The following is a 21,532-nucleotide window of genomic DNA, read 5'->3' on the forward strand; positions in this document are numbered from 1 at the left end:
CTAAATCAGCAGCTGTCACATGGGTGATTTCTCCTCCAGGGGATCCTCAGCTGTATCTGGAGACATTTTTACTTGTCTTAGAGTCTGGGGAGTGCTAGTGGCATTCAGCAGGTGGAGGGAGGCTGCTCGACATCCTGTAGTGCACAGGATGGGCCCAACAAGAGTGAGTAATCTAGTCCTGATCCTGCCTCAGTGTGTCACATGTCCAGTGACAACAAGCCAGAAGATGTGACTTACAGAGATGTTCCTCAGACAGACAGAATGCAGCATTATGCCCTGGGGGGAATACACATGGGCCTGAGGTGCGTGGGGAGGTGAGTTGTGTTACATGAGAACCTTCTGGAGCTCCTGTGGGAATGCAGTCTCCAACCACCCAGGGACAACTGCATCCCCACACCAAGATTTGGGACAACTGCTTTCTCTCAGTCTTATTACTGGCACACAGACTTGGAGCTGGCATGTCAAGCCCTGAGTGAGCCGCAGGTGTAAATGACCAACAAGATCACTCCTGAGCTGACCGTCAGCTTTGCCACCTGGAAGGGGACAGGCCAGCACTTGCCTCCCCTGAGCTTCCCGGGCATGAGTCACATGTAACTAGATAATGATGCAAATCGCTGTCAACATTTCTGAGGTTTTATTCCAGCATCTCATGGAATGATAGAGCAGAAATCAGCCTCAGAGACTTTCCATGCCAACCTCATTTCAGAGAAAGCTGAAGTGCAAAGGGAAGGGCTCCCTCTACCCTCATGGCAGGTCAGTGACGAGGCAGGGACAGAGCTTTCCATTCTTTGTAGAAAAGATGTTAGAAACCATTCCTGCCTCCCATCCAGGACTATACACTGGCAAACATAAAAATAAAAACAGGAAAGACTGACTTAAACCTCAAACAAACAAACAGATGGGAGCAGCTGCCCAGCATGCTGCCGTCACAGGTGCTGGGGACGGTACTTTCGCCTGCTTAGTGGTCGGTGGGATTCTGAGCTTTGTGGGGCTGACTCAGAATTCCCTCTCCCCTTTATTTCTCCTCTGCACCCTGAAACCAAGTCCCTACAACCCCAGATGGCAAATAAGAGTTGGTGTCTGCCACTGTGAGTTCATGAATAACCCAAAGTCAAACTTAGGGAGAGAAGGGACTCTTTACCCACTCTGCTTTGGGGCTGGGGGCGGGGGGGGGGGGGGGGGGCAGGCTCCCAGAGGCAAGGGCACTGCAACAGGATCACACTGTCACCCTGCTTGTGCTTTTTCCTCTAATGGCCTAAAACTGCCAAGTGGCTGCAAGTACTGATTTTAAACCCTTTTATGGAAAGTGCCATACCCTTTTCTGCTCACATCACTTAAAATAATGAGTTAGCTGCACTTGTATTAGTCTGTCTTTCAAGTGGATTAAATTCATGGGCTCGCTCCCCTCCAGTCTCGCAAGCCTTGGCCTGGCTGTCTGAACCTCCAGATTAGACTGATGAGCACATGCCAGACAGCAATGAAACGCAATTACCTAGGCAAACTTTTGAAGGATTTGAGCCCTGGGGCGCAGGCTGTTTATGAAAGACTAAAAGCACCGTTTGTACTGAGCAGGACCAGTTGCCCTGGCCGTTTGGAGTCCTGGATCCCGCCTGCCACTGGACTCCAGGCAGGATTTCTAGGGGCTGATAACATCAGACTTCTGTCCGCACCTCAGCACCTCAGGGTCTTTGCTCTGTTTTTCAACAAGAAAATACAAGTACCAACAAAAGCCTATTATAACATCTCTCTTTGTATTCACTGACTCTCTCTGTCATTGGTTTCTTTATTTTAGTTTTGTATTGTGTACCACCCCCAAAAAATGCAGCCAGAAATCATCCTGTAGCTGATTGTCTCTGAGCTGCTTTGGAAATGAACAACCTTTCCAAAAAACAGGAACTTCCTGTCTTCTTAAAAAAAAAAATTAACAAACCAGTTTTAAAAGCACATCCAAAGTATTCTCCCCATGATTTGAACAAAAGAGACTTCTGAGGACTGGAAGGAAGAGGAGGAGCTAAAGGAACCAGAAAGGGAAGACTCACAGGGGAGTGACAAGGTCCCCTGCAGGTCCCCATGTTTACTATTAATTTATTTTTTTCAGACAGGGAACAAACACACATGGGTTGGGGTGGTTCTTTGCCCACCCATCAGATGTGGTCATATGAATGAAGAAGGACATGGCGGTGGGAGGAGGTGGGGAAGGTTCACCGGCTGCTTGGACTGGTGTGAAGCAGGGGTGAAGCTATCAGGTTGTGAGGGTGGGCCCTGCAGCCCCCAGGCCAGGCAATGGGTCAGTCTGTGATGGGGCTTCCCCTGGGGGTAAGAAGGTGGGAAGCAGAGCAAGAGAGGAGCACACTTGGAAGCATGGGTCTGCAGAGTGCTGGGAATGGACCGGTGGTCTCAGAGGAGGAGGCAGCACAAGAATGCCTGGACAGCAGGAAGCAGGAAGCAGGCTGGGGCACTGGAGGTAGCAGTGAGGTGCGGGGCTGGGATACCGAGGAAGCTGTGAATAAATAAGAGTCTTACTTTGGGATCTAGATCTCCAATTAAGTGTGTAAACAGGTATTTGCAAGATTGCCTGGGGGAGGCTGAGCTGTCTGAGGAGGAAGGAAGACACAAGGAAAGTGGGTGAGAGCAGAGCATTTGGCCTGGGGCAGGGGATGGCAGAGGGAAGGGTGTTGCTGCTTAGTTAACAGAGGCTGTGGGAAGTCACTGGGCCAGGACATCTAGAGGCACAGAGACTTGCCATTTTCCTCCGAGTCGCAAAAGCAAGGGAAAGGGCCCTGAAAGGGCCTGCCTTCAAGTTGGTGCTTTGGGAGAAAGGGAATCAATGAGGGGACAAAATTTTGAAATTGGGCTTAAAACCTACAAATAGTTTTGAACTGCTGTCCTGAGACCAGGGAAAATCCTTCCCCAAAGACTTCTGCCGGCCCCACCTGGAGATCTGAGCTAGCACCCTGGAGGTCCAGGGCAGTAGGAGAGAGACTTCCAGCCCACCTGGGGCTCTCCCCACTTGCTGACCTCAGAGCCCTGATGGCTCTGGGGACGAGAGAGATGTGCTGCCTCCACACCAGTGGGTTGGCTTGGACTATCTTGCAGCACAAAGGGAAATACCACCCATGATAGCTCGGGAAGCAGCCCTCAAACGCATGACCTCTCTGGTGACAGCAGAGGGCCACGGATGGGAAGATGTCAAAGTGAGAGGGACTGCCAAGTGGGTCCTGGAACTGGGAGAGGAGCCAGTCTGTACCACCATGGGGACAGAGATGTCATGAAGGACACAGGGCAGATGAGGTACATTGAAGAATGGCAGTGTTTTGGGGGTGGGGCTGGAGGTGATGACAGGGTACAATACTAGCATGGATTAAAGCTTGTGCACAGGATCAGCAGCTCACAACCACCTCAGTGCCCCAGGCTCCTCCCTGCTCAACGGCTCCTCATTGCAGAGTATGGATGGGTGGAGGAATGGAGAAGCTCATAGCCCAGAACATGGCAGGGAGGTGTGGCTAGAGGAACTCCATAGGTAGCATCTCTGACTTCTCGATCAGGCCCTCCCTGGCCATCAGGTGGCTTGAAAAGGCAACATCTGCTTGCTTCCTATGCTATGTCTCTCTAAAGGTGACAAGCTCAAACTCACTGGTCCCAACTAGGAGCGCAGGGCAAGGGAGGCTGTGTGACAAGGTCCTTGGACTCCCTGCAGGTCAAAGTGTGAGGCCACAGGGTCTTCACACATATTGTCACTCAGTGCCACAAAGAGGGGACTCACACCAGGTCAGAGGGCAGCCTGAAGTCCCCAGAATTCCCATGTCTCATGGCTGTTCACACTGTATCACTTTGCTGTTTCTGAAAAGCTGTCCTTTTGTCCCTCTGGGGATGTTGGCTAATATCCATATTGAGACAGAAGGTGGGTGAGTTTAGTGATTTATGCTGTGAGGGGCAGACTGGCCAAAGTTCATCTCTAATGGCTCCTGGGTCTCCCATGAAGTGACAGCATGCACATTTTCTTTGTTGTGTCTCCCAGGCTGAAGTTCAGAGTCTGATGTGGTCAGTGCATAAATAATTTTCACAAATAATAAATTGTTTGTGGGTAAGAAGGATGGGCCGCCTGTTTCTTGTTGGAAGAAAAGCAGAATAGAGTGACCACGGGCACCTCAGTGCTCAATGGGGAGGTCAGTGCCTCCCTGACTGTGAAGGGCTCTGGGAGTCTATGGAGCAACTCCCGCCCCCGGGGCCATTGAAGCTATGTGGGGTGAACCCCTGTGCTCCTGTGCAGGCTCCTCACTGAGGGTCTCACTGCCAAAGGCAGGTTCATAACTTTGGAAAACTCTTTTCTTGACCTTATCCTATGAGCCACCACACTGTGTGGTTCTATGAAAAATGAGTCATTTCAGAGTAGCTTTGGTTGAATAAGGATCGTTCAAAGGCACTGGCCTTAGGGGTGCCAACCTGGAAGGATTCCTGCCCAGGAGCTGCCTGTTGGGGTCTCAGAAGGGCAGGGTTTGCACAGGGTCTGCAGACACAAGTGCTGGTGGCTAGCTCTGTTCTCTGTGGATCACGTGGGACACAAGGCTGAACTGGGACGGAACCATTTGCTATTTCATTGGTGAAAAATATTGAGCTGGGGAAAAAGTTCCCCTCTGCTTTCTGCTCCAGTCACTGCAACGTTAGCAAAGGAAGAGGAAAAGAAGAAGATAAAACATTGCAGGACACGCTGGTCAGAGGCGAAAGGCTCAAGGTTCAGTGCTGGCAGGGCTGGGGTCTGCACCTGGCTTCTCCACTGTGCTGCTCAACCCCCACAGTGACTGGGAATTTATTCTACAACAGGCCTCGAGTTCCTTGTTTTGCAGAAGGAAATTCTCCTTCATAAGAGGACTACTGTTGGTATTGTTTGTTTGTTTTTTAATTTCCAAAAATAAGGAAAAGTTTATAAAACCTGGGGAGGCACTGTAGAGGGGGCAGGGGACCCCAGCATTTCCAAGCCTCCTCCTGGCCTCTCCCAGTCCCCCTGCTCCAAGGTGCCCCTCCTCCTGATTCTGAATGTGAAAATAAGCAGGCTGAGCCGCCTCAACTGGAGATGTGTCTAACAAGGCTCTCATTGTCTCAGACAGGTGTGAGATTGGACTTGATTCGGGGCCAACACCTCCAGTACCAGAGCCAGCTCTGTGAGCTAAAAACATGCACCAACCCTCCAGTAATACCACTGCAGCCAGCCAGAGACTCAACAATTTAAGGCTTAGCACACACAACATAAATCAGAGAAGGATGGACCAGCCGACCGGCAGCTTCTTGGGCAGGTGCCTGCAGACTGTCTGCAGATCAGACTCTGCCTGTTTGGGTTATTTGAGCCTTTTTTTTTTTTTTTTTTTGGTAATATAAAGATGAGAAACTGGGTGGAGCAGTGTGCAGAGGCTCACTGGGGTTTGCCCTATCTTGTTCCAACAGCCCCTCTTTTGCCTAAGTGCTGTTTTGAAGGGACTGCTCAGGACGGTTCACATTGCTACCTCCAAACACCAGGAACATGTTCAAGCTGGGGAGGATGGGAGACGACAGCTGAGCACTAGAATAAGCACGCTGTCCATGTGACATGACGCATGTCCCTTAACCTTTCTGGGTTCCCATTGCTCATCTATTTAGGGAGGGGGCTGACCATCCCATGATGGTTGAGCTTTCTATGATTCATTCATCTCCAATGGTCACAAGTTCAAAGTCACCATAAGAACTGCCCAAATCAGGAGAAATTGCTGTTGAGAGAAAAGTCTCAATACCCAGACTGCTGTGCTTCTGAGGGGGATCCGTCTCTGAGCAAGAAAAGCCCATTTCCCAGCATCACCCGTCACCACGCTCCTCTTGTCTTCGTTAGAAACCTGTGGTTTTTCAGACCACTGAGGCAAGCCCAGGGCCTGAGGCCCCTGAGAGTGTGGGCGTGACACGTCAGGAACCACGAGCCATGGGACGTGAAGTGGAGAGGACAGGTCCCTTTGGCTAATGAGCACCAGTCCTCCAGTCCGTTTAGGAGGCAGGATGACAGAGCCACTGGGTCTCCATGAAGGAAAGGAATCCAGAAGCCACTCCATCAATGCAGGGACCTCTCCAGCACCTCCTAGAGAAGGGCATTTGGTCGCTGATAATTCCTGTGACATTGCAGGGTGGCTCTGGCCCTGCTATTCACGACCCTGACCCTGAATTCGCAGACAAGGACATGGCTGTCACAGAGAGCCTTTATCTGGCCTTAGCTTTCTCACTCTGTGCTGTGAACTCTTTCGTGAGTAAATGGCATGAAGCTGGCATGATGTCCTGAACTGGGACAAGGGGACTGTCACTCAGGCACCAACCTTCTACCCCTCCCAGCCTCGCCTGCCAGAGCCGCCTGGCATTCCCACAGCTGTGCTCCCGGGCTCTGCTCACACTCACACACCTGTTTGCTGTCCTTCTTCTGGCCCGACAGCCCAAGCCACAGCCACACGCAGGCTTAAAGGGCCCGGCTTGTGGGCGGAATCAGCGGAGGGAGGTATTTACTTAAAATCACACAGGAAGGTGAAACTTGGTTCAAAGAATCCTTTTGTAGATGGTTCATTAAAAATGCCAAAGAGGCTGGCCGTTCACACTCTTGAATGTGTCCGATTCATGCAAGTCACGGAACGAGTGAGGGTTCATCTCAGACCGCTGCCCACGTGGGTCCCGTGGCAGGAAGTAACCTGTCAACTCCATGACAGCTGTTGCTCTCCCCTCATGCCAGGGAGCAGGGCTGAGAAGGACGGAGGGTGGCTTTGAGAAGAAGAGTCTGTCCCTGCTTGTTTTAAAAATCCCTAATCCATGGGCTGGGGTTGTGGCTCAGTGGGAGAGCGCTTGCTTAGCATGTGTGAAGCACTGGGTTCAATTCTCAGCACCACATAAAAATAAATAAATAAAGGTATTGTGTCCATTTACAACTAAAAAAATAATAATAATCCCCAATCCCACAAGCATTAAATTCAACATTTAAAAAAATGGAGATGGCTGGGCATGGAGGTACATGCCTGTAATCCCAGAGATTTGGGAGGCTGAGGCAGGAGGATTGCTAGTTGAAAGTCAGGCTCAGCCACTTAGTGAGGCCCTAAGCAACTTAGCAAAAGCCTGTGTCAAAAAAAAAAAAAAAAAATCAAACAAAGGGCTGGGGATGTGGCTCAGTGGTTAAGAGCCCCTGATTCAATTCCAAGTACCAAAAATAAATAAAATGGAAAGACAAAAGAAGTGTAGGGTACCTAATCCAACCAGAGGGACCTATCATCTCATTGAGGAAAAGTATATTTCTAGAAAAAGGCAGAGTGAGGCTGAGCATGGTTAGATGTCCACATGAAAGATCCATGCTGCAAACAGACTTAAACTGCCACTGGGAAGTGTGCACGGGCCAGGAGCCGGAAGGCTGGAATTTCAGGAACACCATCACCAGGCGTTCACCAAAACTCTCCAGGTCTCTTGGGTAAAATAAAGAGCTTTGAGCAAAGAAGGCAAAGTTCCCTTTCACCTTCGCAGTTTAAATTCCCATTTGGTCCTGTGGAACCATGGTTATAGGTCCCTCCTGCCCCCTGTGAGTTTTCCCACAGAAACAAAATTCAACTGAAAACACCACTAAAACCAGTACTCCCCTTACTCCCCAGGGCTGCAGTCACTGCTGGGGAACAGGGAGACTTGAATGGCGATTGCCACAGAGTAGCCGAGGAACATAAGACTGGACAGAGGCACGGCACCCTGGTGACCCACGAGCACCACCAGTGACGACAGTGAGCAACGAGAGCTCAACAGAATAACACGACTCTGTTCTTCAAGTGTACAGTCTCCACGAATACCTAACAGAAGGATATCTCAATCTATCAGGTGAAGCTTCCCACCCGCGAGGCCTCGAGTACTCTGCGCCTGTTGACCACTTAACCCTCACAGCTATCTCGTGAGTTAGGTACTATTAGTAACCATGCCCAGGGTACAGGTGGGAACACAGGCACAGAGGACGTCAGTGCTTCTTGCCAGGTCACACAACCAGGATGTGGACAACGTGGGACTTGATTCCAAAACCTATATCCATTATTCTCCACACATATTCAAGGGTTAGTATTATGGATCCATGTTCAGTTTTCCTTATAAAGTGGGAGGTCCCAAGTGTAATTCTAGTCCCTTCTAATGATAAAAAGAAAAGAATAGCTCTATCCTGGTTGGTGGGATGGATGGACAGACAATTGGCATTCTGCCTTGACATCTCCAGGCTGCTGCGTCCTCCTTGGATGGCCAGGGAGAAAGTTCAAAAATGAGAGAAATTCCTTACAGACCCACTCATATATCCTCCCTCCCCCCAAGGCGTGAAAGAATCAAATGAGGAAATCGGGAAGAGATTCTGGAATAGGAATAACAAGATTTCCTTTCCCTTCCACCTGAATTGGCCATCCGTAATTTTACACAAATTCAATTTTAAAGTCATGCTTTGTAATTTGTGGAAAATTACATTAAATTAAACAGATCCATGTCTGGGCAATGACTTCTCTTATTTAGCCAACATATGGTGGCTCAGAGCCTCTTGAAGCTTGATCCACAGGAAAAATATTAACCCTACCCCCAAAGTAGCCTTTACTCAGAGGCAGAAGAGTGAGAGGCTCTGGGGCATCCCCTCTGGTTTCCCTGTGAGTGTTAAGGGAGGTCCATTAATTCTCAGGTACTGCAAAATCTAGAATCCCAGATCATTAGAGTTTCAGGCTACCTGGTGCATCACTTACATGAGCAACAAGGGCCTGGCACTTGGTGGTCAAGGAAACAATGCCAGGACATGTACAGAGAAGGGAGCACAGGCAAACCTTCTCCCCACCATAACATGCCCCTGTGGGTGGCTGGACGGACTCCACAATCCATTCTATTGATGTGAGCTATTATTGTTTTATTATTGCCCTTGGTCCTTGTTATAATGTTGCTGCCTCAACTGCTCCAATAACAACCCAGATGCAGACACAATCACAAACATGTTACAGTTTCAAAAGGTGGAGGGGGGGATGTGTGGGTCTCCCACTCCAAGCACTTCTGCATTCATCCTTAGGATACCAGCCTTGTTGGGCAACCAACAGAAGTGCGTCCTAAAACTGAGGTAATTATGGTTGTTCCACATAGCAAGCAATTTACAACAAAGTACAGATGAAGATTAACAGACCTTGAGACAAGAGATCTAAATAAACCACTTAGCGGGCAGAAAGGCCAAGTCAAGCCCTTGAGCTTGTGCTGACTTTTACAGATATTTTAATAACTTTATCATCATATAATTTGCCATCTGATATGTTCAGAGAGATGCACTAATGGAGTGAGAGTGGCCACAACAGTGCGGTCATCCCCTGAGACTTCATAAAACAACCACGTTCGTTCCCCTCGTATAACTGGCAACGCCAAGAAATGCATCCCTAGTCACATTATGTCTTCCTCCCTTTTTATCTCAAGATGTTCCTTTAAAACTACAGAAGCAGCCCTTCTAATGAGGGATCTGCACATTGGATGTGCTCTGGGTCTTGGGTCTGGCCTTGGAATGACTCAGGTTGAACACCTACAGATGCAGGGTAAAGAGGACTCCTTCCTAAGCAGAAACCAGTGGCTTCCAGAGCTAGGGGAACTTTGGGTGAGGTGCTGACACTCGAGGTGGAACTGACCCACAGACTTTCCCTGATGACCCTCTGCTCTTATGATACCAGTGGAGTCACTCCCAAACCCCAGAGCTGAAAGACCCAAGTGCATCCTCGTTGTACTCCCAGAAGAACCTGGCTGGTCACCACAGTGGCCCAAGCCTTGTTAAACAGAACTGATTATATTGCTTTATGGAGCCTCAATTCAGTGACCCAATTCAGACTGCATGGAAGAACCAAGATGGTGGGGTGACACAGGCACCATTCCAGTTCCTACGGTGTTTCCAAGCTCAGGTCTCATGCCACCCAGGAGCTGTAGGTGACATGAGATGCAGATTCCTTCTGTCCAGTCCATGCTGATTCCCTCTGGGAGGAAATGCAGGGAGTTTCATCTCTAAGAAGAGGAACTGCAGTTCCATGGGGGTGGGGAGTTAAGTGGGATGATAAGCTCTGGAGATCAGAATTGGAAGACGACTTTCCAAATCCTGCAACTCTATTTGGAAAGTTCTAAACCCTAAACATGACGTGAAGGTGGTATGAAATAATGATAATGATGGTGTCTGGAACTGTGGCAGTTCAGCCTCCATCTGGAGAAGGCTCTCCTGTCCCTGGCTCATCTAGGCACTTAATGACATGGCCCATGCTTTCTCTTGAAAATGCTTATATATTTTTAAACAGAAAATGTTTTTTTCATGCTACTCAGGAGAGCTGGGATGGGCTAAAACTAAACCTCAAGACTTTTCATAAACAGAAATCAACTGGGTACGAAGTGGTACACTCCTTATTTTCTCCCCCGTCAATTCTCAGGAGTGCACAGAGAGGCAACACACACACACCACTGACCAAAGTTTGTTTCGGGGGTGAGCTCTATACATCTTTTAAAATTACTATTTTGTCTTATTTACTGTGGATGGTAACTGAATCTCTAACATCGAAATGTATAATGTTCTGCCAGAAAGAGATTATAGAAGAAAAGTCTATGGAAAGAAACTGGGTTTGTCAGGGAAGATTTTATTTGCAGGCCTTTTGCAATCCTGTATCTTCAATCTCCATAACAACTGGCTGTTCAACTGCACAGGAGGCAGATGTTTCATAATGAAAAAAAAAAAAAGAAAAAAGTAGGGGCTGAGGCTTTGAAAGGGAAATGTGAATATATGGTTCACATAGGCACAGAAGCCACTGTTGGTGTGGAGGCAGGGGAAACCCTTTGCCTCACTCCATGTCCCCTGAAAGTCAGGCTGGGGCGCTCTGAGGGAAATAAGGAAAGACAGAAGCAGTTGCAGTCCCCCAGCACAATTTAAATCCCAAATGCTGGATTTGAAAGAGTCTGAAAATGACAAATAATAATGCAAACGAGTAAAACCAACTCAGTTTGCAGAACTAGGTCTGTCAGAGCCATTTTTCATAGCTGACAGAGTGTTTGTTCTTCTTTTGGCACAAACTTTTGCTAAACTTCGATATGACTTCATGGCTACCATCAAAATTTCTTTGATAAATATCCCAGTTTGAAAGACTGTCGTCAGGTGATTTGTAAATTTGGGATAATGAGATATACAAAGTAAACCACTATTCCTTTGAAACAGATGTCTGGCAATGATGCTTTGCAATAAAGCCATTTGTTAAAAAGGCAGCTTGTTTCAAAACAACAGTGTTATGTCCAGCTTTGTCCAGGAGGTCATATTCTTGAGCCCATCCCAGCTGGCTGGCTTTGGTCTTCCTGTCCTTCTCTGGTCCTCTGCTTATTGATATTTATACTGCCATGGCTTTGGGGGACTAGAATGAGAGGCACCCAGGTTGCCTGTCTTCTGTCTTGCATTGCTTCCGAGATCAGGGATAATCTCCCTTTCTCTACCACTATTGGGGTCTGTGTTTCCATTTGTATAGGTGTTCCAGAAAATACTGAGAAATCTTACCTTATCTAGGAAAAAAGAGAAAAGAAATCCCATGTTCTCCTGGCTGGGAAATGAAGGTGCACAGCACTAACCCCCAAATGGTGGACGGAGATGCTAGTAGTGGTAGGACGTGAACTGGGTGTGTAGGCACAAGTCCTCGTGTTCCCATTCACCTGTCCTCCTATCTGTTATGGGGGATGGACATGCACAAGCTATATGTGGACAAACCTGAATGCCACTGGCCAATGACCTGATGACCTTGGAATGTGAGTTGAATGGTGCCCCGTAAAAAGAGGTGCATGTTCTGACCTTCAGAACTGTGAATGGGATCTTATTTGGAAAAAGGTTTTTTTAAATATTTTTTTTAGCTGTCGATGGACCTTTATTTTATTTGCTTATTTCTATGTGGTGCTGGGAACTGAACCCAGTGCCTCACCTATATGAGGCAAGTGCTCTACCGCTGAGCTACAAGTCCAGCCCCTGGATATAATTACATAAAAGACCTTGAGGCCACCAAGGACTGGGTGGGCGGGGCCTAAATCCAATGACATGTGTCCTTATAAGAAACAGAGGAATAGATGAGATAGAGGAGAATGCCGAATAAAGAGGGAAGAAGAGACTGGAGGGACACAGTCACAAACCAAGGGATTCTGGAGCCACCAAAGCCGGAGAAGAGGCAGGAAGATCCTCCCCTACAGCCTGCAGAGGGAGCTTCATCCTGCCAACACCTTGATGGTGGACTTCTGGCTCCAATTGTGAGAGAACATATTCCTATGGTTTTAGCCCCGAAATTGTGGCACTTCATCATAGCAGTATCAGAAAACCAAAAAGCTTGGTATTGTTTGTCAATGCCAATTGTGACGTGGCCCTTCCTGAGTGTTAACTCTGGGCTGGCTCTCACATCCACTGCCTTATGGTTCACTGTCACTATACCATCTGCAAGGATAGCTAGATAATTCCCACGTGTCAGATGGGAAACTGAGGCTTTAAGGGGTTAAGTATCTTGCCAAAAGTCCTGTAGCACATGTTGTGGAGGCCAGATTGGGAAGACCAGTTTAGGGGGATTGCCTCTTGGATCTTCCTTCTTAGCCTATGCTCTGCTATCTTCTAACCCTATTGTTAGCATCAATATCATATAAGTGCACCGACTTATAGCTTTGTTAAAACAAAGCTTCTTCCCCAAAAAATCTTTTAGTGCACTGTGTGCACCGGCCTCTAGGTTCACAAGCATCAAGGAAACTTTTGGAACCTATGCAGCCAATAAGAATAATTTATCATTAAGATCAAGTCCTAAAGTGAAATCTTTTCCCCTTCTAATTAGAAAAGATGCCCACAAGGTACCAACATGCTCCTGAGAAAGTGGCTTGACCATTCTGAATGATATCCATGGAAACATTTGGTCTGCAAAGGAAGCCTGCTAAAATGTGGGTTTTGATTCCTAGGGTGCTGGGAGGTCACAGATTGGCAAGCCCCTGTGAAGGGCTGGCTTATTAACTACTTAGCTATAAGTACCTAGCTGTAAATATGTCGCAGCACTGGAATGTCTGTTCGGGGACTGCTGGGTTGGTCCCTGTGCCTATCTATAATGGCAGAAGGTGGCACATCAGAGAAGGCACAAAAGGTCTGGCCGCTCTAAACATCATGAAGCAACCCCAAGGAGTGACTAGCCAGCAAGGATGTCAGCCACCTGGCACAGGTGGGTCAGGACGCAGGGCCAGCCGGCTCCTTCTCCTCCACTCCTCTCTCCAGTTGTCCATGGCCACAGTGCAGTTCCTTACTTTTACCTTCCCACACTTTCCTTAAACTTCTGGTTTGTGTTGCACCCGCCAAGAATATAGAATAGGAACCGCGTTCCAGTGCCTGCCTTGAGGAGCTTCTCATTCCACTAACCTGCCTGCTGGTGAGGGGGCGGGGGGTGGCTGCCCCTCACGCCCAAAGGGGGCTCTTTGTTCAGTGCCCATCCCCCTAGGTTTCCCTTCCTCTCTCCTTCCCTCTCTTCCTTTCCATTTTCATTTTCTCTCTCTTTCCTCCCTCCCTCCTGCCGGCCTCCCGCAGCCCCCTTCCTCCCTTCCTCTAGTTTATGGGAACACCGTACTCGGGCTGGCTTTTCAGGTACGGTTCTGGTGCTATGATCTTTAGGTTCTCAAACACTACAGCTAGGTAAGAGGGGTTTTTCTTGTTTTAATGAAATCTTGCATTTTCGCGTTACAACAGGTCTTACAAGTTGGCTTCCAGCACTGAATATTTTACTGTATGATCATGAAATGATCATTATAGATTTCCATATGAGAGTCTCTGGTTGCGTCTAATTTGATTGTAGTATATAATTCCAAGGTAAACAAAGTCCCCCTCACTTTGTTTTCAAACTTCTAGAATTGCTAGAAAAGAAAAAAGGGGGGGGGATGGGAAGGAGGGAAGGAGAGGCGGGTGGGTAATGCTCTGCAGCTGGTGTGTCCTCCACGTCTGGAAGGGGTCTTCATGTCATTTTCTGGAGCTTTCTGGGCAAGAAGCCCCCAGGCCCCTTATCTCCTCCTCTGGCATTGTTCCCTGGAGGCAGGGGTTACCTCTGCTCCCTACAGGAGGGTGGAAAAGTCTGCCCACACGGAGAGAATCAGACTGACACGAGGAACCCAGCACAACTGAGGAGCAAGGCCGATTCAGTACCTCAAAGAATTTCACACACGGTGGCAAGAGAAGACAATCTACTTAAAGTAACATTAACTTTGGGGGAAGATAAACATCAATACTAAAAACCAGGAGATGATCTGTGAAGACAGAGCCCTCTTGGCCATATGGAACTCTCCAGTGGAGGTACCCACTCTCCTCAGGCTGATCAGATGTTTCCTGGTTTGGTTCCATTGGACCCTACAAGAAAGGCTCACCCCTAGGAAGGCAGTTGCCCCATCAAAGGAAACACAGAGTAGCTGGGGAGCCCTCTTCCTGCCCACGCATCCCCCTTCATGCATGCTCAGAGATTCATTATTCTGAGTTGTCTTTTCTCCCCATCTTATAAACAAATGTATACAGCTGGGCACGGTAGCACACACCTGTAATGCCAGCAGGTGGGGAGGCTGAGACGAGGACTGAAAGTTCAAAGTCAGGCTCAGCAACTTAGCAAGACCCTGTCTCAAAATTAAAAAAAAAATAAAAGAACTGATAATGTGCCTCCACAATAAAAAATTAAAAAAAAAAAAAAAAGATAATGTGCCTCAGTGATTAAGCACCCTTGGGTTCAATCCCCAACCCCTAATTTTTTTTTTTTTTTTTAAAGTACAAATGTACCAAAAGGGGACAGTTTAGAAAGGCACCAATCAGAGAGCCCAGAGTCATCATTACGATCAACACTGAGTCATAACAGAATGCATTCAGTCAGGACAGCTCCGTGAGCGGCTAGCCAACACCTCTCCCATGTCTCTCCTTTTCAACACTGGTCAGACCTGTCTGCCCTTGATCCAAGAGTACAACTTGGGAGCGATTTCCAGCCCACCTGCGCTAGCTTCATGAACTGCCAGGAAGGTCTGTGTTTGAGTCCAGTCCAAGCCAGGGAGCTTGGAGACAGTGGGCACGTTCGGCTTCTCTATTAACCGTGTGAGACGGCCATGAGCATAGAACATGGGAGACAAAAGGTCTGACCCGTGCCACGTCACAAGTAGGCCAAGGAAAGCCAGCAAGATGCTCAGAGTAACCAGTGGGCGCAGTGACAGCAACACCGGCCTCTTAGTTCAGCTGAGTTTGACAATTTTCTACAGCAGCTAATGTCCCTGTATCCTCATCTCCCCAGGAAGGAGGAAGCTACACCACCTTCAATGCGGTTCCCCAGATTTGGTCAATCAGAGTTAAATTCTTAAAATTACTCACTTGGGTTGCCCCAAGCCATCTCCAACTGGGAGGTGAGACCAAACAGCTCTCTAGAATCTAACCCTGTCCCCTGGGTTAAAAGGAATATGCGAATTCTGAATCACAACCATGGAAGTTCATGCTCGCATCTCGACTTGCATAACCATGAAGCCATGCAAAAGGCTTTCCCTTCAATTTTAAGACCTGGCAAAATAGGAAGTTGAAATTAACCTCAGCCCTTTTATAGTTAAAACCTCAACAAATAAATAGTGGTTTGGTGGCATGGCAACCTGCCCCCCTCTCCATCTGCACCCTGCTTCTGATCATTCCAGATGTCTATTTTGAGTGATTCTGAAGCCCATCTGATTCTAGATAAATAGAGGTGCTATTCTGTATCAGTGACTTCCTGCTGACAGAGGGGCTGGCTTAAGCCTCCCCCCCCAGCCTCTCTATGAACCTTGGTGATCCCCAAATCCCCAGGTACAGACATGGCTCTCTGTAAAGCTGAAAAACATTCACACAGCACCACAGAAGGGCTGCCCTGCCCACTTCTGGGATATTTTTCTTAAAACTACTGCCGCCATTTCAAAGAGTGATTTCTTAAAGTATCGTCTTAATATGGACACTCTAGGCTAATCCTGGAAATCAGCCTTTTTCTCTTGTTGAGAACAAAGTGAAAAAAGACTGGTGAAAGAGACTTGCATATCATCCCTGTTAATTTTTTATTTATTTATTTTTTTGGTACTGGGGATTGAATCCAGGGCCTTGTGCATGCAAGGCAAGCACTCTACCAACCGACTTATTCTCCCAGCCCATCCCTGCTAACTTCTAATTTCCAGAAAAAAAGCTTAAGGGGCTACTCAGAATGTGACTGTATAACACCATTTTCTTACAGGAAATATGGTGGGGGGGGGGAAGGAAGCGGGAGACAGAGGAGGGGAGGAGAGAGAGAGATTGAGAGAGAGTGTAAGGGAGAAAGAGAGAGGACAAGTAGTTTTAAAGAAAATATCTTGCTCACTCATTTCTAAGATGCTGTTCCTTCCATTTTACAAGTGAAGTATTTATTGCATATCAGATTCATATTTTGGAGAGAAAGAACACCAGCAATATAGTTAACACATTCTTTAGAGTAGCAACCAAGCCCCTAGGGTACTCTAAAAGCAAGTTATGATTGCTTAGATGTTGCAGAAGTAAAAAGTTTTTAAAAGGAACAAAAGGGGTGATACTTGGCGCTAAGCACACAGTACTCCAAAGAGCTACAGGATGCCTATGGAAGGCCAGGCCTCTGGCCCAGAGCCCAAGAGCGGCCGCCTGCAGAGGACAAAGAACCCAACCTGCCAACTTCCCATCCCCCTCTTTTTTCTTTTTTTCTTGGCAAAGAGTCATATCTGATGAAAAGAGAAATCAGATTACATTTGCTCCTCACCAAAACTGTCCAAAATAAAACAGACCCAAGGTGAAATTTTCAATTTGCCCCACCATGGTTGAATTCTCTTAAAAATGCTTAATATTTTTCATTCAGAAGTCTGTCCTACAGTCAGCAAATCCCTTTATCAACATGGTAGTTCAAATGGTCACAGAAACGAAGAACGTTTAACACAGTTTTAACCCTTTGATCTTACACACGAATTGAAAGATGACTTACATTAATTTAAATGATCCTAAACAAGATAAAATAATCTCCTGGATATTTTCAAGATAAAAAAATCTTCAATTTTTCATTGAAATAAAACTTGCCCCAAGTCCATCACTCTAACATATATACCAGCTGCTCTCATTTGCCACACATTCATGCACTGTGGAATCTTTTAAAATCAGTGTGCATATTTTGAATAACTATATATGATTATTAAGCATAAGGAGACTAATGATTTCATGGGACTGCTTCCTAAATACACTTACAATGAGATCGCAGATGAGAAAGAGCCTCCAGACCTCAAGCTTTAGGTTTCTATTTGTATACAAAAGGGCTACCTACAGATAGGTCACTCAGTACCATGTGCACAGTTCATCGTATGGGGAGATTTCTTTGGGAACTTTCCACTCAAATAAAAGCACCTCCCTCAGGAGCCTCACTGTGAGAATGAATGGCCTGGGCTTTCCATAATGCTCAGTAGAAGATGTGGGCACGCCTTGCAAGAGCCCTGCGTGTGTTAGCCCTAAAAGAAAGCAGTTGGCCTAATAAAGACATGCTGCCTGCGCCCCTCACAACACAACCCACATGCAGAAAATGCCTGGGGAAGCTAACGTCTCCAAGGAACTGCTATATCCCCTGCTGGCTACCTGCCCTTCTCCAGATGTGTTGTTTATCTTTTCCTTTGAGTTGAACAAAGCTGCTTCTTTGAGAAGGGAATCTTACTGTGACCATATTAAATACAGCTGTGTCTGCATGGCACAGAGAAAATGACTGCATTTCAGATATTTGAAATGGTACCATGGAGCAAGCTATCATTGACATCAGTGGTTCTCCGATGTAAACAGTAAACACTGTGTTATCTAATTTGGCATAGTGGGTTTTATGCAATTATTGCATTTTATAATAGTTTTGCGATTGCTCACTGGCCCCTTGGGGTGGGGGGACTTGTGTACTTTATTGCTTTGCAAATATTATGCTTGATATAGTGGCACCCATACATTTCTACTACTTCTTAATATTTTAAAAAATAACATATATTAGATACAAACCCATAAATACTTTACATGCATCAAGAACTTGAAATATCCCCACCTCACCTTGCTAGACATGCATGTGTATGTGGGTGGTTGTGTGTGATGTATCTTCAAGCCTAAAGAGTAGGTAAGAAAATAGCACAACCAAAGCTCTTTAAAAAATTCCAGATTGCATATATGTGTACACACTCAGACACACTCACACACACACAGAGTTGGTCCTCTGTATCTGTCAGTTCTGTATCTAAGGATTCAATCAACCACAGATTTTAAATATTTTCTTAAAAACTGCATCTACACTGAACATGTAGAGAGTTTTTTCTTGTCATAATCCCCCCAAAATACTATTACAACTAGTTATTTAGCATTTACATTAGCTACTACAAGTAGTCTAGAGGTAGCTTAAAGTATATGGGAAAATATGTGTAGGTGATATGCAAATATTAAGCCACTTTATATAAGGGACTTGAACACCCATGGATTTCGGCATCTGCATTGGATCCTGGACCCTATCGCCCATAGATCCTGAGAGACACTGTGTGCCCATGTGTGTGTATCTCCTTATCTCCTCTGCAGCCTAAGCAGCACGGCTTCTCAGTCTGCACATCCCGCGGCAATGCAGACCTGACTCAGTGGGCGGAGTGGCCAGGGACTGCATTTCTAACCAGCTCCCAGGTGCTGCTGCTGGCTCAAGGGGCTCCCTTTAAGCATCCAGAACAAGCCACCCTGGTCTGGGTGGGTGGGGGAGACGCGCCCCACCTGGTACTTACCCTGCATCTGGCTCTGAGGCTGAGGGTTAAAGGCAGTGGAGTGGTTCAAGGAGGCCCGAGGGTTGGGCGTGGGGGCTGGGTGGTGCGGGCTGACCCTCATGGCCGTGCGCCGCAGCTGCTCCAGTTCACTGAGCCGCTCGGAAAAGGACAAGCTCCCAGGCTTGGTCTGATCATCTAGTTTCTGACGATGTCCTATTGTGGGCAGCGGGTGGGAGGGGTGGGAGACAGAGAGGGAGATGGGGAAGGAGGGAGGGAAGAGATAAGAAAATGTATCGTGGAATTTCCAAAACGGGGGCTTTTCTCGTCTTTTCCCTCCCTCTTCCCTCACCCCCAACGTGGACTTGCTGGACATCTGCCCAGTGGGAATTTGGCTGCTTGTGGGAATTTGGGGCCACTGTCCCTATTGCAGACCAGGACCTCTTTCATCATACTGGCCACTAGTGCTCCTTCAGTCTGGGCCTGGTCCTCACCCCCCCCCCCCACTCAGCTCCTACCTCAGCTGGGCAGGATGAATGCAGGAGGACACAGGAAGTGGCCATGGCAGTGGCAGTCGGGCAGGAAGCTGGGTTACCTGTTGGCACTCTGCCATGGCTGTGGGCTAACTGTGGTGGCCAGGAAAGGTGCCCTCCCTGCGGCACCAGGTTGCCCCTCCCTACTGCAAACCCAAGTACCCTCAGGCCTAAGCAGCAGCCCAGCTGGCCCTGGAGGCCCCCAGCATGCCCCTTCCAACAGGAAACGGAGTGTGGCCACGAACCACTGCCCTGGAGGTCAGATTTCCTGTCATAGGTGCGCCTCCAGGGGCCATCCCTCGGCCCCCCACCCTCTCCAGGCAGGCGCCTCGGGGTTATTCTTTCTTCCCCGAAGCCCACTCCCTGGGTTCACTCCTATGAGGGGGTCGACAGGAAGGTGTGACCTGGTCCTCGTCCAGTACTCATGCCAGCCCAGGACCTCTGGAGCGCAGAGCGAGCAGCCAGCGAACTTGGGGAGCTTCCCCAGGCTGATTCAGGGATCTAAAGTGGGAGGGTGGGCCTTCGGTGTCTCTGTGGACAGTCGGTGTCACTGTCACCAGGAACAGCCAGCAGAGGGGCTCACATGGGGTGTACCAGGAGGCCTGGGCCTCCAGTTTTCTCTCTTAAATTCCCAACAAAATGTCATTAAAGGAGAGATAGCAGAGCTGAGGTTCCCATGTAGGGATGCGGCCCCAGTGGGCCTTGGCAATTCATTCCTCTTTCAAAGAAGATGCCCTCTGACCCCCTCCTCACCCTTGAGGTTTGTTTGGATAAAGAGTCCTTGATCGATTTCACAAAAAAAATCCCAGCATCAAAACAGCCAGCTTGCTGCCCCCAGAAAGCGCTCCTTCCATACCTTGTCCTAACCCTAAAGTAGAAAGAGAATCCTTGACTGCACGCCCCCCAGCCCCGGGTAGGGGTGCCACCTGGAGCAGCACATTTTCTCCTAGTTCCCCATCACTACAATATAAAATTAAATTGTATAACTCATGTTATGGTTCCCAATCTCCGCGGCCTGCCGGTTCTTCCTGCTTCGGGGCCCCTTGGCACGGTTGACACTGTCTCAAATTCCACACCAGAAAAAAGGCCCACTATATTGCAGTGATTTTATCATTAACAAGACCTGTTTGGCTCCAAAAGGAGGAAAAATACTTAAGCATAATATTTGTGTAGTTCAAATGCAACGCTCCCTCTTTTCATGTGTCACCCAGGCAAATCTGGACTCTGATTCAGTGCTCCAGCCCACAACACTCGAGTCAAACGCAAACACCCTGAGTCACGCAGGCTCGGCCGGCTCACATGTGAGAGGCCTCTTACAGGCTGAGTATTTTAAGCACCAGGTCTGTGGACAAAAGGGGCCAGGTCCCGGAGCAACCGCCATCATCCCTTTCCCTCAGAAGTACAAAAATGTCCTTTTCTAGAACATTCTATTTCCATCACGGTGTAATTCAGTGTCCCTGAATGGAGTCCTCCTGGTTCCTTCCTCCTCTTAGGACTGACCCTCACTTCCTGATCACACTGAAAAATCTGAAGGTTTCCTTGCAGAAAAACCCACAATTCCAACTCAAAAACCTTTAAAAGCATAATTTAGCCCTTTAAATGCCTCCTGAAGTTTGATGCCTGGTATTAGGAGTCAAGGAAAGAAAATGGCAGGAAGCATGATTCTGGAGTGTTCTACGGCCTCAGAAAGAATGCTGGTTGGCAAGGGCTTCCAGCAGGCTCTGTCTACATTTCAACCTCACATTCCTTGGGCACCCAGTGGCATTTTTGAAGAACACTGTGTGAAGGACAGTGGGTGACCCAGGGAATGATGTGTACAGGACAGTCCCGAACGCACGGCTTCGAGTGCGGTGGCCTCTTCGGCCAGCCTTTGAAGAAACCTATCAGTGTGTCTGCCTTAGCAAACCTGGGGACAGGTGCCACCGAGAAACTAAACAGGAATAAGTCATTTCAAGTGGCCACTGTGGCCCGACGCTACAGGAGGTTGGGATTTTTATTAGTCCCCTCTTATTACCCTACGCTCTAAAAAATGTTTTAACATGTGAACCATTTCTGTACCAGCTGACACCTGCCAAAACTGTAGTCATTTGCAGAGATTAACTGATGGCCGCCTGCTTTAGCAGGAATGTTCAGGCATAGCTCTCAGAGAAAACAATTCTGCACTCTAAGCTATTCCCTAAGCCCTGAGAGTCTTGGGGCTGAGTTTAATGCCAGAGGATTGGGGAAGAGTT

At 47.8% G+C, this 21,532-nt stretch overlaps 1 protein-coding gene across 5 annotated transcripts in view; it reads right to left on the reverse strand.

Moving 5' to 3' along the window:
* The window catches only part of Runx1 (RUNX family transcription factor 1), a 228,483-nt gene that overhangs the window by 23,203 nt on the left and 183,748 nt on the right, over positions 1-21,532 (reverse strand). For 3 of the 5 annotated variants that reach the window (XM_046439087.2, XM_046439086.2, XM_058577285.1), the window contains one exon: positions 18,793-18,984. The exons of the other annotated variants lie outside the window; for them this stretch is intronic. In XM_046439087.2, coding sequence (XP_046295043.1) covers positions 18,793-18,984 — 192 coding nt within the window. The remainder of the gene's footprint in view (positions 1-18,792; positions 18,985-21,532) is intronic. 5 annotated transcript variants of the gene reach the window in all.

The sequence above is a fragment of the Marmota monax genome, unplaced genomic scaffold (genome assembly GCF_021218885.2).
Source record: "Marmota monax isolate L192 unplaced genomic scaffold, Marmota_monax_Labrador192_F-V1.1 WCK01_AAM20220418_F8-fsc00125, whole genome shotgun sequence".
NCBI classification, from domain to species: domain Eukaryota; kingdom Metazoa; phylum Chordata; class Mammalia; order Rodentia; family Sciuridae; genus Marmota; species Marmota monax.